General features: G+C 40.4%; 1 protein-coding gene across 1 annotated transcript; it reads right to left on the bottom strand.

Moving 5' to 3' along the window:
• Positions 1-15259: 15259 nt before the first annotated feature.
• On the bottom strand, positions 15260-15640 carry LOC126691280 (uncharacterized). Its single transcript, XM_050386334.1, has one exon. The coding sequence runs from the start codon at positions 15638-15640 to the stop codon at positions 15260-15262; it is 381 nt and encodes a 126-aa protein (XP_050242291.1).
• Between the last annotated feature and the right edge of the window lie 4611 nt (positions 15641-20251).

Below are 20251 nucleotides of genomic sequence, written 5' to 3' on the forward strand. Positions count from 1 at the left end.
ATAAGTCCAATTGGATATTAGGGTAAGGGTTCAACTGTAGGTTGGTATTTCGGGATAGGCCAAAGAGTTTGGTAAGATTCCTTATACTTGTAACCGCTTGTGATTGATAATAGAGAATTCTTGGGAATGGTGACCTAAAAATCGCCTGGTGGGGTTTTTTGCCTTAGAGGTTTTCCCTATTCGTAAACAAATCACCATGTCAATTTAATTTCCGTTGCATTTAGTTTAGTTGGTGATTTGTTTATGCTGCTATGCCATTGCATGTAATTGAACCTAATTAATTAATGTAAGGTTGAATTTATTCAACCATCTAATTGGCTTTATTCCGTGCCAAATTTGCTTATAATTCAGCATTTAGTAACCCTGTATTTAGGTGGGATTGTTGTAAGGGTAGTGAGTGAGATAGTGTGAAGATTGCTCAAGAGTGTGCAAGAAAACAGAGTGTCGCGGCTGGGACTCGCGGGTGGACTCGCGGCTTCAACCCGCCAGAAGATGCACACGTGCCAAGCATGCTGGAAGATGAACAGTCATGCTAGCTAGAGCACTACAGGACAAAACAGGACAACTGGCCATACGGTTAACTCGCGACTGGAACTCGCGACTTAGTCAAGCCGCGAGGTCAAGCCGCGAGCCACCCCTGTTTTGGAAAAACCTGACGTTTCGCATTCCTCTTCACTCCAGTATAAATACCCTTTTAACCCACGATTGAAAGAGAGCTTCCAGAGAGAATTTTGAGAGAGAAACCCTAAAGAAAAACCAGATTGTTTCACCCACAATCTCTACCTTAGAGTCTCATCAAAATCCCTCACTCTCTTCCTCTCCATTGTCAAATCCTTGAGAGGCATTATACCAAACTTGGTTCTCACCATTATCATCTCTGTGAGACAGACGTTTGGAGTTCTGGGAAGCAGTTAGGAAGGAGCCAATATTCATTGGTTGATGCTACGGTGTAGTAGCGGAATCCGGAAAGCTAGAAAAGAAAAAGGTTCGGCACAACCTCGTTGGAGCAAGAAGCTTGGAGGGCTTAGGTGCATTGGGTAGATTAGGCTTGGAGGGTCTATTGCTGTCCTTGTATCCCAACTGTATTTTCTAGTGGATTGATTACTGCTTGGAGGGCGGTGGAGAGGTTTTTCGCCGAGGTCTTCGGTTTCCTCTTCGATAACACATCCGGGTGTTATCTCTGTGTTTGCATCTTCCTTCCTCTCTATCTCTGCCTTTACTTTATCTGCTGTGGTTTATTTTGTTATGGCTTAGATAGTTGTTCAACCAATTCCATTTTATAGCATATGTTAAGTTTCCGCACACTAGTTGTTTAACATATTGCTTGTGTTGATTAAGTTGGTTTTTTTTCTAGTGGATTGATTACCGCTTGGAGGGCGGCGGAGAGGTTTTTCGCCGAGGTCTTCGGTTTCCTCTTCGATAACATATCTGGTGTTATCTCTGTGTTTGCATCTTCCTTCCTCTCTATCTCTGCCTTTACATTATCTGCTGTGGTTTATTTTGTTGTGGCTTAGATAGTTGTTTAATCAATTCCATATTATAGCATATGTTAAGTTTCCGCACACTACTTGTTTAACATATTGCTTGTGTTGATTAAATTGGTTTTTGGGGGTCTAAACGTTCAAAAGTGTTTTTATACACGTTTTTGAACTTTCAATTGGTATCAGAGCGGGTACACAGCTGTTTGGTTTCTGTACCATTTGTGTGATCCTAGACCCCTGAGTTGTGGTTGTTGTTTTTGATTATACCATGTTGAATTGTAGCTCAAGTGTTTGTGAAAATGTCTCTATGCATATGACTGAAAGGTGTCTTACTGATGATCTTGCAGAGTTATTAATAACTAAGAAACATGCTAGAGTTTTTGTTCACATGCTGAAATATCTTGAGAATCAGAATCTTGTCTTACACAGTAGCATATCTGAATCAAAATCATTGATTAAGAAATATAAAAGAAAGAATAGAATGTTGTGTGAGATGATTGAGAATCTGAAAATGAAAAATCAATTTAAAAGTAGCATGAAACCTGATGATGAGTTTGTGTTTGAAGGTCAAGAGTGTCTGTCACATATGAACCTATTTGTGCATACCTCATTAAAGGTGTTTAATGCATGTTTGTGGTATCTTGATAGTGGGTGTTCTCGCCATATGACAGGGGATAAGTCACTGTTTAAATCACTCAAAGAAAAGGTGGGTGATTATGTGACCTTTGGGGATGGAAGCCATGCTCAAGTCCTAGGCAAAGGAACCATCGAGATACCCGGTTTGCCTCTGTTGAAAGATGTGCTGTTCATAAAAGGGCTGAAGGCGAATTTGCTGAGCATCACTCAAATTTGTGATGACGACTTCCTGGTACAATTCTCCAAGAAAGGATGTTTGATCATCAATAAAGAGGGGATTCAGGTTTTGGAAGGAAATCGGACTACGGATAATTGTTATGGAATAGTTCCCACGGCACCAATATCATGTAGAAGTGCTCGGGTAGATATGTTGGAGCTGTGGCATCACAGATTTGGGCATGCCAATTTCAAACAAGTAGCAAAGGTCTCCAAACTTGAAGCAGTCGAGGGACTTCCTAAGTTTGGAAAAGTAGAGAAGATCATTTGTGGTGCATGTCAAATGGGGAAGCAAACTAAGGCAAGTCATCACAAGGTAAATGTGATAGCCACCTCTCGTTGCTTGGAGCTACTTCATGTTGATCTGATGGGGCCCACCAGAACTGAAAGCCTAGGGGGAAAAAGATATATCATGGTCATTGTGGACGACTACTCAAGATACACTTGGGTTGAATTCCTTAGAGAAAAATCAGAAGCTTGTGAGAGGCTAGAGATTCTGTGCAAGAAATTACAAAATGAAAAGGGGATTCCAATAGCCAAAGTTAGAAGTGATCATGGGAGAGAATTTGAGAATGCAAGATTCGAGTCCTTCTGTGAGAAGAATGGCATTAAAAGAGAGTTTTCAGCTCCCAAAACTCCACAACAAAATGGAGTGGTAGAGAGAAAAAATCGTGTGATTCAGGAGATGGCAAGAGTCATGTTGCTTAACAAGCAAATACCTCAAAAATTTTGGGGAGAAGCTGTCAACACCTCGTGTCACATTGGCAATAGGATATTCTTTCGAGCTGGTACAAAGAAGACTGCATATGAGATATGGAATGAGAAGAAGCCTAAAGTGAAGTATTTCCGGGTATTTGGAAGTAAATGCTATATCTTAAATGATCGAGAGAATCTTGGGAAGTTTGATGCAAGAAGTGATGAGGGTATTTTTCTTGGCTACTCTACTACAAGTCGAGCATATAGAGTGTTTAACAAGAGAACAAAAACTGTGATGGAATCCATAAATGTCAAGATTGATGATGCCTTACCTAAGGTGGAAATGATTGATGATGTAGAAGGGCCGAGCACCGAAGAGCCTGATGTTGAGGTAGAAGCTTTGGATATAGAAGGTGAAGAACCTATACCAGAAGTAGAATCGACTCCCATTAACCCAAGAAGAGAAACGAGATCGATGTCTAGAACTTCAAGCCCTCTTACTCCTCCAGAAGTTCATCCTCCTATCTCTCGTAGTGATGAAGTTTCCACTTCAAAAAGGCCATCCTCAAGAATTATCAAGAATCATCCAGAAAGTAATATAATAGGATCACTTGATGACGGTCTTCGCCTCAGGAAAGGAAATATTCTGCTAGCCAACCATGTAACATATCACTGTTACCTTGCACAGTTTGAACCAAAAAGGGTTGAAGAGGCTCTTCAAGATGAGAATTGGGTTGAGTCAATGCATGATGAACTGAATCAGTTTGTGAGGAATGACGTGTGGGAACTTGTTCCACGGCCTGAGAACGTTCATGTTATAGGCACAAAGTGGATTTTTAAAAACAAAACTGATGAAGATGGAGAGATAATTCGAAACAAGTCTCGGTTGGTGGCTCAAGGATACACACAAGTAGAAGGGGTGGATTTTGATGAATCGTTTGCTCCGGTAGCAAGACTCGAATCCATTCGAATCCTCATGTCCATTGCGTGTACTTTGAAGTTCAAACTTTATCAAATGGATGTTAAGTGTGCTTTTCTGAATGGATATCTAAATGAAGAGGTTTTTGTTGAGCAACCAAAAGGATTTGAGGATCCTCATTTTCCATATCATGTATTAAGATTGAAGAAAGCACTATATGGTTTAAAACAAGCGCCTAGAGCCTGGTACGATCGTCTTACACATTATCTTCTAGATAGAGGTTTCAAGAGAGGGTACGCCGATCGAACTCTATTTGTCAAAAATGATGAAGATTATCCCCATTGTGGCACAAGTCTATGTTGATGACATAGTGTTTGGAGCAACTATCGAAGATCGTGCTACTGAATTTTCTGAGGAGATGAAGAAGGAGTTTGAGATGAGCATGGTGGGGGAGCTCACATTCTTTTTGGGTCTTCAAGTCAAACAACAGAAGGAGGGTATATTTGTATCTCAAGAGAAGTATGCCAGAAATATTGTCAAGAAGTTTGGCCTAGACTCCAAAAAACATGCCTCCACTCCCATGAGCTCTTCCACTAAACTGAATGTGGATTCATCAGGAGTAGAAGTAAGTCCTACATTGTATAGGAGCATCATAGGAAGTTTGCTCTACCTTACAGCAAGTAGACCGGACATTGCTTTCAGTGTGGGCGTTTGTGCCAGGTACCAAGCTAATTCGAAGGAATCTCATCTGACTGCTGCTAAGCGAATCATTCGATATGTGAGTGGTACTGCAAACTATGGTTTGTGGTATTCAAAAGACTCAAATGCGTGTCTTGCTGGGTATTCGGATGCTGACTGGGCTGGAAGTGTAGACGATCGGAAAAGCACTTCAGGCGGCTGTTTTTATCTTGGTAACAATCTTGTTTCGTGGATGAGCAAGAAGCAGAATTCAGTGTCTCTATCTACTGCAGAAGCAGAGTACATAGCTGCTGGAAGTTGCTGCACTCAGCTTCTTTGGATGAAGAAATTACTTCATGACTATGGAATTCCTCAAGAAACGATGTGTGTCTTCTGTGACAACACCAGTGCCATCAATCTTTCCAAAAATCCTGTTCAGCATTCAAAATCCAAACACATAGAGATACGTTACCATTTCATTCGGGATTTGGTAGAGGAAAGAGTTGTGTGTCTTGAGTTCATACACACCGACAATCAAAAGGCGGATATCTTCACCAAGCCTCTAGATGGTCCACGGTTTGAATCACTCCGTAAGACCATTGGTGTCGGTACAATTCCTTGACTCTCTTGTGTGTTGTGTGCTTCATTTTTTATATATCTGTCTGTGTTGGAGCACACATTTCTTTTTGCAACTTGTTTCTTGTTTGTTTGTTCTTTTGTGTTTACTGATGGTTATGTTTGTGTTTGTTTCATTCTTTTTGTTTCTTGAGTCAAAAATCCAAAAATTACATAAAGAATTTGAAAATCAAAACGCTTGATTGACTTTGTTTGAGTTTTGTCTTAAAACTTGTTTTGCCTTGTACCTTTGTGCTAATGGCTTTGTGCATTTTCGAGTATTGCTTGTTTTCATGCACTCATATCACTATGGGAAAAATCTTGAAATCTATGTAATTGTTGTAAATAGATCTTCAAACTTGTCATGAATGATTAGTGAATGGTTATGTTGATCTTGAAACATGCATAGACTTGTGTCTATATCTCTTCCCACTTTTTATTTTTTTTGCTAAAAAGAGCTCACCAAATGTAAATCTCCAAATGAAAAGAGATATTGAGCTGCAAAAGCCTGTCGCACATTCTAGTATTTGACTAGGAAAAAGGGTAAGCGACATTATATTAAAAGTGAAATTTCTTTCAAAAAGGCCAAAGGCCTGTTCTTCAAAAGAGAAATGTTATATATCCCTCTCACAATGAGAGATGATTGCCTCAAAAGATCAAATGTTATGGCTGAAAGTGGAGTCAAATGAAAAGCTCCAAGTTATGTTATCAAGCTATGTGGGAGGTCATATATTCATATTTCTATAATTGAGATTGGTCACATGATCTAGTGCTAATTGTGTATGTCTTGGTTGAATTGATCATTGAAGCTTCACATTAGACAAATGACTATCTCATTGTTGATATCCACACACAACACACAAGTTTATGTTCGATAAATGCCTTATTCATTTGTGTGATTGTACTTGATAAAATGTGTTTTCACATGCTCAATCTTTGTTAATTCAAGCACAAAAAGATTTTTGAGTGTTTTAGGTGTTTTTGGAAAGTATTTTGTTGAAAAATCTGAAAATTTCAAAAAATCCAGTTTTTGCCCTGTTTTGGCGGCTCAGTCGCGGGTATGTCAAGTCGCGAGCCTCAGTCGCTTCTTCGCTGGTCAGTTTTGGCGACTTGTTCGCGAGTGGAAGGTCCAGTCGCGAGATTCACTCAGAGATTTTCGCGGCTCAGCTCGCGACTCACTCGCGGGTAGACCTTCCAGTCGCGAAAAACACTTAGAAAATTTTTTCAAAATTTTGTTTTTGTGTTCTTTGGCGGCTTAATCTGGCGACTGTGTGGCGACTTGTCTCAGTCGCGAAAATCGCGTGTTTTGGTCATACAGGGGCAGTTTTTAAAATTTTCTGTTTTCCCTCGATCTTTTTGTGACTGTTCATTGTCTTTTTCTTCTGCACTTTCCCTTTCTCACCGTGCCTCCATTGTCGATCTCCATTGTTTGCTTCTTCTCAGCTAAAAATCGTCGACTCACAGGTATGGTTCTTTGTCTTGCACTCTAATTTTCCTGTTGTCATGGTTTTCCCTCTGGATTATTCTCTTTTGAGTGTGATTTTGTGATGGGTTTTGTGATGGGTTTTGTGATGTCATCGTTAGCTTATGGTAACCTGTTCTTCTGGTTTTTGAGCTAATTTATTTTGATTGGTTGTGTTCTTCATCATGTGCTTAGCTAGGGTTAGCTATTTTTTGTCTGATCTGATGTTGCTATCATGTTTCACTTTGATCTTGTGTGGTATCTTGTTGATGTGGTGTTGCTTTTGGTCCTTTTGCAGCTGATTATGTGGTTATATTTGATCTCTCTACTGTGTAGTTCTAATTTGGGCTTTTGGTGTCCCTCATTGTTATTTTCTGACCATTCTCATCCAGCTGTTAGGGTTTCTTCATTGTTCCTACATTTTCACTAACCCACTGCTGATATAGTCTGTTGGATTGTGTTCTGTCATTTTCCTTGTTTATAATACAGACTGGTCATGTCTCCATTCAAAAAGGCTGCTGTGAAAGGAGGTTCTTCCAAAGGGAAGGAACCCGTAATTGATGTTGATGAAGACACACCTCTCCCGAAAGTGACTCACTCTTCATCACAGCGATTCGATCCCAATAAGTTCAGATCATACTCAGCTTATCAGTCATATGAGAATTTCTTTCTTCATGCCACACCATTACTAGAGAGAGCTGTGGATCTGCCTTCACTTCACAACACTGACATTCCGATATGTTTTGCTCACAAGGATTGGAACTACCTTCTCTCTGATCCGGATATCGTGTATGAAGAGTTGGTTAAGGAATTTTATGCTAACGCAATTGTGGAAGGAGATGAACTTAAGTGCTGGGTTCGACAAAAGAGCTTTTCTGTCTCTCCTACATACCAGGCAGAAATTCTTCACATCAACAGACCCATTTTTCATCATTCACCGGTCTATGATGATCTATGTCCTGATGAGGAGCTTCTCAAACAAAGTCTTGGTCAAGACTTGGAATTCTCACCCAATGGAAAATCCATCAGTGTTTCCTCCCTTTCTCCGAAACTGCGAGTGCTTACAATTGTGATGTTTTACAATTTGTACCCTTTATCAAGTACTGGGTATATGAATCTCGGACGTGCCTTGTTTCTTCATGATCTGGTCTCTGATGAAGAAATTGACATTTGTGCTCACATCTTTCATGTTCTGCGCAAAACGGCTCTTCGCAGTGAGTCTCGGATATGCATTCCTTTCTGTAGTCTCATTTCACGGATCTTGAAGCTCAAGGGAATTTATCCAACGGCTGATGAGTCTCCTATCCCCAAACCAAGTCCGATCAACATGCGCACATACAATGCAAGTGTTGGACATAGTCGGAAGAGAGCCAAACCAGAAACTTCTGCACCTCACAGAGAATCTTAGTTCAGCAATCTCTCCCTCGATGAGAAACTTGATTGCATTGTCTCCTCTGTCCACGAGTTGAATACAAAGATGTCTGGACTCACTGCTTCTCTACACCATCAAAGCAACCGCTGGGATATGAAGTTTACTTCTCTTCAAACTCAATTGGATCAAATTCAGAGGAAGCTAGAAGAGGATGACTAGTCTATTCCATGACAAAAAGGGGGAGTGATAGGCATAACCAGAGGGGGAGGATATTACCCTAAGGGGGAGTGTCACTATCTAAGGGGGAGTGTCTTTATTTTTTTTTGTTGTTTCCTTCTTCTCTTTAAGTTGATATATTATGTTTTGTAAAACTGTTATTCAGGTATTTGTTGGTTTGTACCCATATGCTTATGTAAGCTTTTAGGGTTAATGTTTTATGCATAGTTTGTAGGCTTTATGGTATGTACCATGCTTAAGTGCAGCCTTTATGCTATGTTGAAATCAGTACTTTAAATCTAAATGTTCTGCATTGTGGTTTATGTACTGTCACTCTTGTGCCCTTGTAGGATTGTTCCTAGATGCATATGCCTTGTGTGCTATGCATTGGTTGAGTGTTGTGCATATAAGTGTCTTGCCTTGTGCTTGTTAACTTGTATGTTCTTGTGTTCATTCCAAGTGTGAATGAGCACTGTGATCACTACCTTGTGGTGTTCACTTGGTTGATCAAGCCATGATTTGTTTATTAACTCCATCTTTGCTTGATCTCATATTGCCTGATTCATATGCATTTATAATTTTCTGCTTACAATGATCATGGTGTATTGTTGTGTTTCAGGAGTTTATGTTCATATGATTCAAGTGCTTCACAGCTTCTAGAGTTAGGTGTGAGTGAGTTTTGATCAACTGTTCCCAACTCACATGTTAAGTCTAGAGTCTGTTTTAGGGTTTTGTCACGGAATAGCCAAAGGGGGAGATTGTAAGGTTGAATTTATTCAACCATCTAATTGGCTTTATTCTGTGCCAAATTTGCTTGTAATTTAGCATTTAGTAACCCTGTATTTAGGTGGGATTGTTGTAAGGGTAGTGAGTGAGATAGTGTGAAGATTGCTCAAGAGTGTGCAAGAAAACAGAGTGTCGTGACTGGGACTCGCGGGTGGACTCGCGGCTTCAACCCGCCAGAAGATGCACACGTGCCAAGCATGCTGGAAGATGAACAGTCATGCTAGCTGGAGCACTACAGGACAAAACAGGACAACTGGCCATACGGTTAACTCGCGACTGGAACTCGCGACTTAGTCAAGCCGTGAGGTCAAGCCGCGAGCCACCCCTGTTTTGGAAAAACCTGACGTTTCGCATTCCTCTTCACTCCAGTATAAATACCCTTTTAACCCACGATTGAAAGAGAGCTTCCAGAGAGAATTTTGAGAGAGAAACCCTAAAGAAAAACCAGATTGTTTCACCCACAATCTCTACCTTAGAGTCTCATCAAATTCCCTCACTCTCTTCCTCTCCATTGTCAAATCCTTGAGAGGCATTATACCAAACCTGGTTCTCATCATTATCATCCCTGTGAGACAGACGTTTGGAGTTCTGGGAAGCAGTTAGGAAGGAGCCAATATTCATTGGTTGATGCTACGGTGTAGTAGCGGAATCCGGAAAGCTAGAAAAGAAAAAGGTTCGGCGCAACCTCGTTGGAGCAAGAAGCTTGGAGGGTCTATTGCTGTCCTTGTATCCCAACTGTATTTTCTAGTGGATTGATTACCGCTTGGAGGGCGGCGGAGAGGTTTTTCGCCGAGGTCTTCGGTTTCCTCTTCGATAACATATCTGGTGTTATCTCTGTGTTTGCATCTTCCTTCCTCTCTATCTCTGCCTTTACATTATCTGCTGTGGTTTATTTTGTTGTGGCTTAGATAGTTGTTTAATCAATTCCATATTATAGCATATGTTAAGTTTCCGCACACTACTTGTTTAACATATTGCTTGTGTTGATTAAATTGGTTTTTGGGGGTCTAAACGTTCAAAAGTGTTTTTATAAACGTTTTTGAACTTTCAATTAACTTAGGTAATTAATTAATTAAAAGGGTCGATTCATTTTAACCCAACAAGTGGTATCAGAGCAGGCACACTCTGATTATATTTTTATCATTGCTGTGAGATCCATTGACCCCTGTTGTCATGGCATTAATCAATAAGAAAAGATCTTATGTTTCAAATACATCTTGCTTTTCTAACCTTTGTCTGCTTAAGTGTTTCAGAAAATGAAAGTCTAAAAGTTATTTGAAAGCTCTTTTATTAAATATTGAATAGGATCTTAATGTAACCTAGAAAAGACTAGACTATCTCAAATTGCACATGTGTAGAGGTGTTCATCTAAGAAAGGTGAAAATCAAAGTTCTTACAAGAAGATGGCAGTTGAAGGAGAAAACCATTCCAAGTGATCTCTCAAATAAGCATGAAGTATGCTTTATGTTGAAATCAGCATTCAAAGTAATGGACACTTCTTTATGGTATCTTGACAGTGGATGCTCAAGACATATGACTGGAGACCGATCTCTCTTTAAGGTTTTTGAGTCTAAGAAGGGTGGTATTGTTACTTTTGGTGATGGCAGCAAATCACAAATAAAAGGAAAAGGAACTATCTCCTTGCCTAGACTGCTTGACATTACTAATGTATTGTGATAATGCACAGAAAATTAGTAGGCTGAATGCTCCGGGCTTCAATGGGCTAGTGGTTGCTTGGAAGGCCTGAAATGAAAGAAACACAAAATCAAGGGTGACTAGGAAGGGTGACTAGGGTGAACTGGCCAAGAACCCTTCGATGCTTAAGTTAGTTTTCTCTCTAGAACTCAAGAATTCCAACTTTAAGGATAGTGGAAAACTTACTTTCATTTGATGTAGATGAGTCCTTATATAGTGATTTTTGGAGTGGTTACTTGTTTGGTAACGTCCTCAACGTGTATGGAAGTTAGAAGGTTTAGATTTAACTTTCACAACTGCTATAGGAGTTAGAAGGTTCAATCTTATCTTTTACAACTGCCATTAGGAGTTAAGAACTTAGTGGGAAGTTTATAGCAATGAACAAGGATTTTGCTCGTTACTTCAAAATAGTAGAACGTGGTCCGAATCATAAGCTTCTATACATAAATCCATTCTGAAAATTTTCTAAGTGTAGAGAGGTTGTCTAGTCATTTTCACAATGGGCGACCTTCAAACCCACGAACAACCTCCTGAGGGTGGACAACCTTCTTATGTGGAGTTAACCTTTCTGGTCCTAGATGACACTATGGACGAACTGGAGATAGCCCAATTTTTGGTTCACTATCAGTTGCCCCCTTTGTCCAAGGGCTATCTAGAACACTATAGGATAACTATTTGCTTTTGACACATGTCAACACTTTAATGTTCAATTGTTATGCAACGTCGTAATCTTATTGGTTGATTTGTCGAGTTGATTCATTTTTTCAAGAAAATGTCACGTGTCAACTTCTGGTTGGTTCACATCGCTTCGTTGACCCCCCTCTGGGCCCTATAAATATGTGCATTTTCTCTCTTACCCTTCACTGTTCTGATAATTTCCTTTCTGCCCTCTCGTCCAAAAGCCTCGTCTAGAACTTGTCTTCTAGTCTTGTCAGGTACTTCCTTCCCTTCCTCCTTAGGTTTTTTTCTTGTTCATTCTTCCAATTATGTCTACGTCTAGTGGTAGTACTGAGAGAGAGCTAAACGAGTACTAGGACATGTCCGCTGGAAGTGGTGGTAGTACTTATGAAAGAAGTAGTAAGGGTAGTACAAGTAGTAGTGATAGTAGTTCTCTAGACGAGCATTATTCGTCTAGGGTCCCTAGTTTTCCCTTTAAAGGAATTCCAGGAGACGCAACGTAGGATGGCTTCTGAGGCTGAGGCTAGCTAGTCCAGAAGGTCACCTAGTCCTCCTCAAGACAAAAAGGAGGAAGAAAATGTAATCTATAGTTGTGCCCTTGAGGTGGCGTCTACTCTGGATGTGAGTAAGTTAAAAACTCTTGTAGGTAGATATCAAATTCCTAGTGAATTTAAACCTCGTCTACCTGAAAAGGGGGAATAGTGTTGTTCTCCTTTTTCAGGTTTTGGTGTATAGACTTCTTACCTATTAGCAAGTCTTTGGTTTCCTTTAAATTCTTTTTTGTAAAGGTCTCTTCCATAGGTTGGGTATTGGACCAAACCAGCTCAATCCTAATGGATAGAGGACGATAGTAGCCATGCAAGTGTTATGGCATGAGGCACTTGAGGGGAACTGTCCAATCACAGTGGACAAGTTCCTTTATAAGCCCTCAGAGATTAAACAATCTGCTGGTTTTTACCAATTCTCGTCTAGGGGCCCCCAATTTAGTTTAATTAGGGGCCGTAGTTCTTCTGACAAGTTTTGGAAGAAAGAATTCTTTTTTATTTCTGGAAATTGGGCTAGGGACCTAATTGATGTAAATAGTGCCCCCTTCCTTCCTTTTACTAGCCCTCTAGGTCATCTTCGTCTTGAAGGTATGTTCTTCTTCCTTTGCTTATCTGTTTTGTTTTATCTTTTCCTCGTCTAACTCTATTCTTGTGTTTGTACAGCTGTCACTCGTCCACATTTGGACAGCTTTCATTTGGAGCGTATTGATAGAGCTCGTGCCTTCCTTGAGAGGTCCTTCCATAGCTTGGTGACCCTTAGTCATCTAGCTGTTTGGGGACTTGGCCCTGAGCCTATTGTAAAGAATCTTGAACATGAGGAGACCACTCATCGAAGTAAGCTTCGTCCAACTTTCCTTTTATTTATTTATTTATTAATAACTTTGCCTTCTTTACCATAGGGTTAGCCACGATGAAGGAAAACAAGGAGAAAGCTGTTACCAGTGGCATTGAAGGTGAAGAAGACGTCCAAGTTCAAGACAATGCTACTCCCTTGGTCGTCCAAAAGCCTGTTGTCCAGGCTGGGAAGAGGAAGGGCATATCCAGTTCTGTGGACCTTGGTGACCTTCCAAGTTGTCGAGGTTCCATGAAGCAAAAGTCTAGTAAGACTCCTCCCAAGGTTCCAAAATTCCCTCCTACGATGGTAGACCTGGATGACTCGGCGGTGAACTTGGTACCTGTCTAGACCATTCCATCCATCCAGCCTGAGAATCTTCCTTCTCTTGCAGCCGAAGCTCCTTACAGGACTCATCCTTCAGAGCAAACCAAGCGTCCTCCCAACTTGGTGTTGGACGAGGGCTATGCTTGGAGGTCGTTCAAAGGATTCGTCACTAAAAATGAGGTGAATGCTTGCTACAACATGTCAGTGAAGGACTTTGAGCGTTTTGCCATCCATGACCTTTTCAAGGTATGTAGTTTTTTATTATCTCTATTTTATTTTCTAAGAAATTTAAGGAAAATTTTTAACTCTCCTTCGTCCATCTATTTTTCAAGCCATGTCGAAATTTTACACTACATCCACCCATGCCAAGGGGCTTTGTAATGAGGCTAAGGCTGCCAAGGAGAAGAGTAAGGAGCTGAATAACAAGGTCCTTTAGAAGAAGGGGAAAGTAATCAAGCTGACTGAAGAGCTTACTCGTCTACAAGGAGTTGAGCAGAAGCTAAAGAATGAAGTGGAGGAGCTCAAGGAAAACTCCATTGAGAAGGAGACCTGTATCACTCACCTTGAGGTGAAGGACCAAGGGTTTACTTCGTCTATGGAGAAGGCTCAGAAGGAAGCCGTTGCAGCCTTCATAAGGTCAGACGAGTTCAAGAATCGTCTAGATTGTCATTACACTGCTAGTTATGAGGACTTCCGTTCTGATGCCAAGGAGGCCTACCCTGAGATGGATTTTGACTGCTTCAAAATCTCCACTACCACAGAGAGTTCCCAACTTCTGATGAGCTCCGAGGACGTCAATGTGGTGGACGATGCTTCAACTAAACCTGCCTAAGACGCCACTAATGCTAGCAAGGACAATCCAAAGTCTGGGGACAATGCCCCCTCTGGTTTATCCTAGTAATTTATTTCTTTTTTAGAAATTTTAGTTATTTTAGTTTGTTAGAAGTGCCCACTGTTTTGGGCTTTACTTTAAAAATCATTTAAGTACAATTCCCTCGTCCAAGTTTATGGACGTGCAAAAAACACAATAGCTTTTATTGGCTTTGAATAACTCAAGGGTTTTTGGACGATGGTTATCTACCCTTTTTATATTTTATGAATGAATATTTACTTCCATTTTCATTTTTCATTTGGTGTTGAACATGTTGTATGCTTTATGTATGAACGAATTTCCTTTGTTTACATCGTCCATGTTATTTCTATGGTTTTAAGTGTGGTCCATCCACTAATGAAGACATTTTATATCGTCCTAACTATATGAACAAATTTTCTTTTTTTACATCGTCCATGTTAGGATAAATTTTTCATGCTCAACACCTTTACCATTCTTTATGTTTTCTAAGTATAACTCGTCTATGAATGGTATTTCTTTTGCTAGCTTTATTCGTCCATAAATTTGACTTATAGCTTGTATTATGCCTCGTCCATAGGCTGGACAGTCCTTTATTCGTCTTTGGGTAAGACGTTTCTAGCATTTACTCGTTCAAAGATCGAACTATTTGGCTAGTCAAATTCATCCATGGATTTTAAGTATTTGTACGTGCACATTTTACCTCATCCAACGATTAGACGAATATACCTTGGGCTTATTTTTCTTTGTTTTATCCTTATTTAAGAAAAGCTCATAGACGTTACATCCCCACGTCAAGAGATTTTACTCGTCTTGGGCCTTAGCCTTCTTGTGGATTATTTTGAATGAGAACAGCATGAAAATTAGAAATTCACACAACATTATATACATTGGAAATCCAAACTGTATATACATAACATAAACATCGTCCACAAGCATGACACATGCTTAGAAGCTAGTGCCTTTAGGGAATTAAAAATACTTATGTACAAATAGACTAAGTTCATGACTTCGTCAATCACAAATTCGTCCATAGGCAGTGCACAAGTTGGAAACTAATGCACTTTTAGAGAATTAAAATATTAAAATGTGTAGTACTAACAATAATCATAAATAATTATAAGGAAAGTAACACATAACTCCAACTTCGTCTATGATAATGCTCGTCCATGATGATACTCGTCTAGGCTGATCCTTTACTAATAATATCTTCTTAGATGCTCCACATTCTAGGGGTGATCTAACCTCCGTTCATCTAGGGCTTCCAAGTAGTATGATCCTTGCCTTTTGCTATTGACAACCTTGTAGGGTCCTTCCCAATTAGGTCCCAGTTTTCCATGGACCGAGTTCTAGTTGCCAAGGAGACCCTTTTTAGGATGAGGCCCCCAATGTTGAAGTGCTTAAGTTTCACCATCACATCATATTGTCTAGCCATAAGGTTTTTATACCTTGCTATCCTCTGCTCTGCATCCATCCTTACCTTGTCTATTAGATCAAGGTTAAGATGAAGTTGTTCTTTATTCTCCTCATCTTGATACTTCATCACCCTATGATTAGCCATGTGTACTTCTGCAGGTATGATTGCTTTGCTTCCATAGACTAGTTTGAAAGGATTTTCCCCTGTGGGGGTCCTCATAGTTGTCCTGTACACCTATAGAATGCCTGGTAGCTCATCTAGCCATACTTCTTTTGCCCTCTCAAGCCGAGTCTTGATGATTTTTAACAAGGATTGGTTTGCAACTTCTGCTTGTCCATTTGCTTGTAGGTGGGAGAGTGAGGAATAATGATTTTTGATTCCAAATTGCTTGCAAAAATCTCCGAAGGGTGTGTTATCAAACTGTCGTCCATCGTTTGGCACTAGTACCCTAGGTACCCCAAACCTACATACAATGCTCTTCCAGACGAAGTTTTTGACATTTTGTTGTGTGATCTTTGTCAAAGGCTCAGCTTCCACCCACTAACTAAAGTAATCAATCCTCACCACCAAAAACTTCATCTACCTGGTTCCTATTGGAAAGGGACCCAAAATATCCAATCCCCATTGTGCAAAGGGCCATGGGGCCATCATCGGGGTGACGTACTTCGATGGTTGTCTAAGGACGTTGCTGAAGTGTTGACACTGATCACACACCTTGATATAAGCCTTAGCATCTACTTGAATGGTCGGCCAGTAGTAACCTACATGGACAACCTTGTGGACGAGTGCTCTTACTCCTAAATGGTTTCCGCATGCTCCTTCGTGAACTTCTCTCAATATGTAGTTTGCTTCGTCTAAAGCTAAACACCTTAGGTAAAGCTAAGAGAAGCCTTTTTTGTATAGCACCTTGTCTATAAGGACATACTTAGCTTATCTGATCCTTAGCTTTCTGGCCTCATCTTTTTCTTCTGGAAGCCTTCCATCCCTTAGGTAAGCTATTATCGGGGTCATCAAATTCTTTTCACCTTCTATCTGCTGCACCTTGGGAAGATCTATGTTAGGCATGTATTGGACTTCATCAAGCTTATCCACTGACCCATCTGTTGATGCTTCCTTTACTAAAGTGTCATATTTTCCTCCCTTGGGATTTGAAGGAAACTGGCTTCCTTAAATTTCTTAATAAGATGTTTCACCCTACTAAGGTATTTCTTCATCCGTTCTTCCTTTGCTTCACATGTTCCATTTACTTAGCCTATGATTAACTGAGAGTCTCCTTGGACGACTACTGACTCTGCCCCTAAAGACTTAGCCAATTCTAGCCCTTTAAGAAAGGCTTCACACTCAACTTCATTGTTGGTTGTTTGGTACTGTAGACGAGCTGCATACTTTAACTTGTCCCCTTCCAGGGATTTCAATACAACTCCTATTCCTCTTACATATAGTGTGGATGACCCATGCCTTAGCTTCATTTCCCTTATCTAAATCACCATGGTTTGGAGTGAACTCTACAATGAAATCTGCTAGAGCTTGAGCTTTTATTGCATTCCTAGGTTGATATCTGATATCAAACTCACTAAGTTTTATAGCCCATTGGATCAGTTGTCCTACGGCTTCCAACTTGTTCATTGCCTTCTTGAGCAGATGATCCATCATGACATTGATGACATGGGTCTGGAAGTAATGCCTTAGCATTCTGGAAGCCGTTATTAGTGAAAAGGCCAACTTTTCAATCATTTGATATCATCCTTCTGCCCCCCTTAATGCTCGGCTTGTATAATACACATGCTTCTGTACTTTCCCTTCTTCCCTAATTAATGCTGAACTTACTACATGTTGGGATACTGCTAAGTATAAATACAACTCTTCACCTGGTATAGATGGACTTAACAGGGGAGCTGTGGTAAGATAAACCTTAAGATCTTGAAAGGCCTTCTGGCACTCGTCTGTCCATTCAAACACCTTCTTAAGAACTTTGAAAAATGGTAGCTTTTGAAATAAACTTGTTTAGAGCTGCAACTCATCTAGTAAGGGACTGGACTCCTTTGACATTCTTTGGTGGTTCCATGTTCAATATTGTTTGGATCTTATTAGGATTCACTTCAATTCCCCTTTGTGAAACCATGAACCCTAGGAACTTCCCTAACGAAGCCTCGAAGGCACACTTACTTGGATTCAACTTCATGTTATATCTTATAAGTGTGTCAAGGGTCTCTTGTAGGTCGTCCAGATGTTTCTTCTCGACCAAGCTCTTCACCAGCATGTCATCTACATAAACTTCTACATTCCGTCCTATATGTGGATGAAACGTATGATTGACCAACCTCTGATAAGTTGCCCCTACATTCTTCAAACCAAAGGACATCACTTTGTAACAAAGCAAACCTTGACTGGTAATGAAAGATGTCTTCTCTTGATCTGCCTCGTCTATCTTTACCTAGTTATAACTTGAGAAGGCGTCCATGAAACTTAGCAATTGATGACCTGCTATTGAGTCTACCAACTGATTAATATGTGACAACGGATAACTATCCTTAGGGTATGCCTTGTTCAAATCAGTGAAGTCTACACACATCCTCCACTTTCCATTAGTCTTCTTCACCATCACCACATTAGCTAGCCAATCTGGGTAATAGACTTTCCAAATAAATTCTGCTGTAGTTAACTTCTGGACCTCTTCCTTGATAGCATTATCTCGCTCAGGAGCAAAGACCCTCTTTTTTAGGCGAATAGGCTTGGAAGATGGATACACATTCAAACGATGAGTAATGATACTTGGGTCAATTCCTGACATGTTTTCATGACTCCATGCGAAAACATCAATGCTCTTTCTTAAGAACTAGATGAGATCTTGCTTTGTCTTCTCTTCCATACTTGTTCCAATTCTGGTAAACTTCTCAGGATTACCCTCTTCTAGAGGGATGTCTTCCAGTACTTCAGCGGGCTCTGCAAAAACCTTTCTTTCCTCTATATTCATCGTCTACACATGCTCATCCATAGCCAACATGGCTAAGTAGCACTCTCTAGTGGCTAACTGATCTCCTTGAGCTTGCCTTATTCCATAATCAGTTGGGAACTTGATAGATAGGTGGTAGGTAAACATTGTTGCCTTCCAATTTTTTAAAGTTGGTCTTTCAATGATGGCATTATAGGAAGACGAACAATCTATGATAAGGAAATTTACTTCTTTGGCTATTTGTTGTAGATACGCTCCTACCACTATAGGTAAAGTAATAGTGCCCACTGGTTGTACATTCATTCCTCCAAATCCTATTAAGGACGAATTCACTGGACGAAGTTGGTCTCATCCAAGCCTCATCTACTCGAAGGTGAGATAATATAGGATATCTGCTGAACTCCCATTATCTATCAAAGCCTTTCTAGTCGTGTAATCTGCAATGAGCAAAGTTATCAACACCTTTCCAAGGTCTTCGTCTGTGAAAGTAATGGCTTGCTCGTCTGTCCCCCTCATCCTTGGTGGTCATCCAGAGAGTTGGACGTTCTACACTACCTTCAAGTAGGTCTTCCTTAACTTAAAAGATAGCCCTGCTGAAGTTCTTCCTATAATAACTCTTATTTCTCCCAGTGGGGGTTGTGATGGCTCTTCTATCTTACCTTTCAACTTCTCATCCTTATGATCTCGTCCAAGAAAATTCTTCAACTTTCCCTACCTGATGAGATTCTCTATCTGCTGCTTTAAGTCATAGCACTCGTCTGTGTCATGCCCGTGATCTCTATGAAAGTGGCAATACTTATTCTTATTGCGCTTATTAGGATCTCCCTTCATCTTCTCAAGCCACTTCAAGGATGGGTCATCCTTGATTTGCATAAGCACCTGATTAAGTGGAACATTCAAGGGTATGTACTGCTGACTCCTTCCTGAAGACGAACCTGCCTTCCTGTTGTCTTTATCCTTCTTCTCTCCCATCCGTAACTTCTTTAGACGAGGGCCTTGTTCAAGATGTCATGGGTGGTCTACTTCAATTTGCTTTGCTCTCTTCCTTTTCTTGGCAATGATCACATCCTTTACATTCATGAAGCTTTGGGCTAAATGACGAGCTCAGCCATGGTTTGTGGTTCCTGATCATAAAGCTTGTGGATGAATAAATCTGAACTAACTCCATTGTGGAAGGCTACTAACAGTAACTTGTCATCCATCTCATCTACCGTCAAGGCTTCCCTGTTGAAGCGAGTGATGAAAGACCGCAAGCTCTCATTATCTCCTTCCTTTATAGTCAGCAGGCTGGACGAGCAACGTTTAAGCCTTTGTCCTCTGATAAAATTGTTGACGAACAACTTACTCAACTCCTCGAAAGAACCAATAGCGTTCAAAGGTATTTTACTAAACCAAACTCATGTTGGCCCCTTAAGGGTGGTTGGGAAGGCCCTACACATTATCTCATTTGGAACTACTTGAAGATGCATTGTGGTCTTGAAGGTTGCAATGTGGTCACATGGGTCGCACGTTCCATCATACGAATTCAACGAAGGCATCTTGAACTTGGAAGACAAAGGATGACTATTGATGGAAGCTATGAAAGGGGAATCAGTTCAATGAACAAAATCATCTACATGATTCGTCCTTCTCATATTCTCCCTCATCTTTTCCATGGCTCTCCTTATTTAATCCATTTCCCTCTCCAAGTGTGGCACCCTACGTGATGCGGTACCTCTTAAGTGGTTCTCATGCTCAACATTTTCTCATTCTCTAACTTCTTGACTCTGAGCTTGCCCTTCTGCGCATCATTCATGATGTTGCCTCCTTTGGTTAATCTCCCAGGCCAGTTCTTGATTCTAACGAATTAGCTCTGCCATGGACTGTATTTGTTGAGC

This window comes from Quercus robur, chromosome 7, assembly GCF_932294415.1.
Source record: "Quercus robur chromosome 7, dhQueRobu3.1, whole genome shotgun sequence".
In the NCBI taxonomy this organism is placed as follows: domain Eukaryota; kingdom Viridiplantae; phylum Streptophyta; class Magnoliopsida; order Fagales; family Fagaceae; genus Quercus; species Quercus robur.